Below are 5,271 nucleotides of genomic sequence, written 5' to 3' on the forward strand. Positions count from 1 at the left end.
AAGATTCCAGTTTAATGTCGAAGCTTTCCCCGACAGATATTATTTGGAAAAAATCAAGCAAAAGACCATGGAGGACTATCGTGAATATGCATGCTGCTAGAGGAATGGTACAATTTGTGATGACTGAAAGCGAAATAACCTCTGCTTTTATTCGAGCTCAGGAACCCGAGTATTATGAAAAGATGTTGCCCATGATAGGACAGAAGTTTTCGGAGCTGATCAGAATGGGAGAAGCCATAGAAGATGGCCTCAAGTTAGGAAAGGTTACAAATTTCATTGCCTTGCAGGCCGCCAACAAATCCTCACCTTCCATGGCCACAAGATTCGCTAGGAAAAAGAAAGAGGACGTGTCTGCTGTATCTTTCAAACCGAGGCCAAGGCCGCAAAGGTTTTTTAGGTCTGGTTCTGCCATTGGAAACTCTAACCGATTCCCCACCTCAAATATTTACCTACCATCTCCACAAGCTCCAATCCCAATCTATTATGCACAATAGAACTATCAAGCACCACCGCCTATCTACCAAAATCAACCACCAACCTACCAAAATACACTACCAAATCACCAAGCCAATGCACCAGTCTACTAAAATCCCGAACAAAACAACCCAAATGCCAACAACCTACCCCATCCTAACCTCGAAAGAAAGCCTCCCAGAGGTTTCACTCCCTTGGCAGAAATACGTACCCAACTCTTTGAGCGTCTAAGAGCGGCAAAATTAATCCAACCAGTAGACACAAGGACAATTAATCCCACAACAAAGTTCTTCCGAGCGAAATAACGTTGTGCGTACCATACTGGAGGGGCAGGACATGATACAAAAAGATGTATCAATCTGAAACATAAGATTCAAGACTTGATCGATAACAGGATTATCACTCTCTAAGCCCCTGGCCCCAATGTGAACCTTAACCCATTGTCGAATCATGGAGGAGCTACTATCAACATGATTGAAAGAGATGAAGATTGGCTTGCTAATGGGACAATCAGTGAAGCAAATGTCAACTCACTTATACGAACAGTGGCCTCATTGACTATAAAGGCTCGTTCAAAGTTTGTTGTAATAACTACACCTCATCAAGCATTCACTTTCACAAAGGAAAGCAACAACGAGCAACCCAAAGAAAAGTTTGTCATCCAGGCGGCTACCGTACAAGGGATGACACGTTCTGGAAGATGCTACATTCTAGAAGAACTAACTAAGGATACACGAATAAAGGAGAACCAAAAAAGGCCGATCACAGAGGGTGAGGCTGAAGAGTTTTGGCGAAGAATGTAGCCTAAGGAGTATTCCATTGTCAAGCATTTGGAGAAGACTCCAACTCAAATTTCTGTTTGGGCTCTATTAGTGAGTTCTGAGTACCATCGAAAAGCACTGTTGAAGGTACTTGATGAAGCGTATGTACCGATGGGAACAAGTGGTGAGAATCTGGCCACTATGTTAAGTCATGTCATTGGGAGTCATCAAATCTCTTTTCGAGAAGAGGAGTTTCCACTCGAAGGGGTGATGCATAACTGTGCCTTATATATCACCGTCAAATGTAGGGACAAGTTTGTAGCGCGAGTATTGATTGATAATGGCTCAGGACTCAATATCTGCTCATTATCAACCCTTACTCAGCTAAATTATGATGTAGCGAAAATCCGTCAAAGTCGTATGAATGTAAGGGCGTTTGATAGTTCGCAAAGAGAAACTATGGGGAAGTAGACTTGTGTATCCAAATGGGGACTGCAGAATTTGTCACTGAATTTCAGGTGATGGGTATATCTACGAGCTACAACTTATTGCTAAGAAGACCATGGATCCATGTTGTTGGAGCAGTCCCATCCACATTGCATCAACTTTTGAAATTCATCTGGGAGGATCATGAAATCGTCATCCATGGTGAAGGGAGTAATCGTAATTACCCTGGTTTCTCCATTCCAGTTATTGAAGAGTCTTCTCAGGGTACTGACTTTCACATGGTGGAGATTATGATTGCTGCTTTTGAAGATACGACACTGCAAGTTCCAATGCCGCAAGTGTATTAAATGCTAGCCACAACTATGCTGAAAAGTGGTTTTGAACCTGGGCGTGGGTTAGGCAAGAATTTGGGTGGCATATCCGAACCTCTTCCTATACCACTTCAAAATTTTCGCTTCGGCGTCGGTTATACCCCAATAGAGGAAGAATTGTTTGAAGCAGGAACAAGGAAGAAACATGACTGTGACATACCAAAGCCTATTCCAGTATTGTACCAGTCATTTGTTGCTAAAGCTTTAGAGCCTGAGATTGATGGTATATTGGAAGGGATGGGAAGATTGCTTGATGAAGAAGACTGTGATGTGATCTCGGTATAATGCACAACAACACCCACCATTCGAGTTACCGAACCTGGAGAAATGCTACAGAATATGGTGGCCACTCCACTTATGATCCAACGAATGGCTTGTAAAAATGAATCTAAATCTGCTAATGTCATGACATGTCACGAACATGGCGAACCAAGTATGGTCGATGAAGATGAATGTGAAGAATATGATGAGGAAACTATGATGCCTGAACACCTTATCGAGGACTTGAGGCAACTTGAAGACGATAAAAAGCCCAACCTGGATGAAACAGAAACAGTAAACTTGGGAGATGACAAGTCGGTCAGAGAAACCTGAGTCAATGTCCATTTGGCAGCAATAGAAAGAGAAGAATTGGTCAAGCTGCTCAGACAATACATCGATGTTTTTGCCTGTTCTTATGATGATATGCCAGGGTTAAGCACTGATATTGTTTCCCATAAGCTGCCTATCAATTCAGAGTACTGTCCGGTAAAACAGAAAACTAGAAAGTTCAAGCTCAATTTGAGTTTAAGGATAAAAGAGGAGGTCATGAAGCAGATCGAATCAAAAGTCGTTGAAGTGACCAAGTATCCCACTTGGCTGGCTAACATTGTTCCGGTGGCGAAGAAAGATGGAAAATTCAGGATATGCGTGGATTATCGGGGTCTCAACAAAGCAAGTTCGAAAGATAATTTTTCCTTGCCAAACATCCACATACTCATCGATAATTGTGCTAAGCATGAGCTGCAATCTTTTGTGGATTGCTTTGCGGGATACCACCAGATTCTAATGGATGAAGAAGATGACAAGAAAAACACATTCATCACACCTTGGGGATCTACCATTATCGAGTTGATGCCGTTCGGCCTTAAGAATGCTGGAGCCACTTACATGAGAGCTGTGACCACCATTTTCCATGATATGATCCACAAAGAAATTGAGGTTTATGTGGATGATGTCATCATAAAATTCCGCGAGAGTTCGGATCACCTGACACACTTTGAAAAGTTCTTTAACAGGTTACGTAGGTATGATTTGAAGTTGAACCCAGCCAAATGTGCATTTGGAGTACCTGCAGGGAAGTTACTCGGATTCATAGTTAGCAGAAGAGGTATCGAGCTTGATCTTTCCAAGATCAAGGCAATTCAAGACTTACATCCTCCAAAGACTAGGAAGGAAGTAATGAGTTTTCTGGGGAGACTAAATTATATCAGTTGATTCATAGCTCAATCAACGGTGATATGTGAGCCCATATTCAAGTTATTACGAAAAGATGCGCCAACCAAATGGACCGAAGAATGTCAGAAGGCTTTTGACACCATCAAGAGTTGCCTTTCGAATCCACCAGTGTTGGTGCCACCACGTGCGGGCAGTCCTTTGCTATTGTATTTATCCATCTCTGACAATGCATTCGGATGTGTGTTGGGGTAGCATGATGAGATCGGAAGAAATTAGAGAGCTATATACTATTTAAGCAAGAAGTTCACGTCCTATGAGGCCCATTACACCCTTTTAGAGAAAACTTATTGTGCTTTGACTTGGGTTGCTCAAAATTTGAGACATTATCTGTCAGCTTATACAACATATCTCATTTTGAGGATGGACCCGCTCAAGTATATATTTCAGAAAGTAATGCCCACAAGAAACCTAGAAAAGTGGCAAATGTTATTGAGTGAGTTCGATATTGTGTGCATGACTCAGAAAGCAATCAAGGGGCAAGCCTTGGCCGATCACCTTGCTGAAAACCCAGTAGATGAAGGATATGAACCGCTTAGAACATATTTCCCTGATGAAGAAGTATTGTTTGTAGGGGAAGACATATCAGAATCATATCCTGGGTGGAGAATGCTCTTTGATGGAGCAGTAAACTCTATAGGATCAGGAATTGGAGCAGTGTTGATATTTGAATCGGGGCAACATTATCTAGCAACAACAAAGCTTAGATTCCGATGCACTAATAACATGGCTGAGCACGAAGCATGTATTCTTGGCATTAGAATGGCTATTGATATGAATGTTCAAGAATTACTGATAATTGGAGATTCAGACGTGTTGATTCATCAAGTTCAAGGAGAATGGGCGGTGAAGAATCCTAAAATCTTACCTTACGTACAATTGTTACAGAGATTATGCAAAAGATTTAGGAAGACCGAGTTTAGACACATGCTGAGAATACAGAACGAGCTTGATGATGCCCTTGCAACCATATCGTCCATGATACAACACCCATAAAAGGGTTATATCGATCCACTTGAGATAGTTTTAAAAGAACAACCAACACATTGTTCACATGTGGAAGCAGAATGGGATGGGAATCCATGGTATATCGATGTGAAAAGTACTTAGAAGCTGGCGAATATCCGAAAAAAGCAACAAGTATTTAGAAGAAAACAATCCGAAGAATGGCAAACAACTTCTTTTTGAATGGAGAGGTTCTTTATAAGAGGACACCCAATCTGGGATTACTGAGATGTATGGATGCTGCTGAAGCCAAAAAATTGCATGAAGAAGTGCGCGCTAGAGTGTGTGGGATTGTCATGACCCGGGAGCACCCCCTAGTCGTAACCGGCGTACTCGACCTCGAAGAGGTCTAATACAAGCCTCTTAGCATTCATTCATCGCATAGACACTAAAACCATAAGGAATTTAAAACTTTCTTTACCAAGAAAATATTTCATAATTAAAAAATAATATAAAGCAAGCGGAAGACTTTCTAGACTTTATACATGACGTCTCAAACCATCTAATACTTTAGAGTACAAAACTCGGGACCAATCCCATACACAACTTAAACAATACTTAAAAAGACATAAAAGAACATATGGGGTATTGTCCTCGAATATATGAGGACTCACCAAGTCTTCATCTCCAACACTTAGAAACCTATCAAGTAGCCATGACATGTCACCATCTCCAAATCCCTACACTTTAGTCCAAAAAGGGAAAGAAAGGGATTAGCA

The 5,271-nt window shown here is 41.4% G+C and overlaps 1 protein-coding gene across 1 annotated transcript in view; it reads left to right on the forward strand.

The window, feature by feature from the left end:
* The first annotated feature begins 4,713 nt into the window (after window positions 1-4,713).
* LOC107062565 (uncharacterized protein K02A2.6-like) overlaps window positions 4,714-5,271 on the forward strand; it is a 4,159-nt gene continuing 3,601 nt past the window's right edge. Inside the window, exon 1 of the mRNA XM_015313351.1 lies at window positions 4,714-4,821. Coding sequence (XP_015168837.1) covers window positions 4,714-4,821 — 108 coding nt within the window. The remainder of the gene's footprint in view (window positions 4,822-5,271) is intronic.

Source organism: Solanum tuberosum, unplaced genomic scaffold, assembly GCF_000226075.1.
Source record: "Solanum tuberosum cultivar DM 1-3 516 R44 unplaced genomic scaffold, SolTub_3.0 scf00245, whole genome shotgun sequence".
Lineage (NCBI taxonomy): Eukaryota > Viridiplantae > Streptophyta > Magnoliopsida > Solanales > Solanaceae > Solanum > Solanum tuberosum.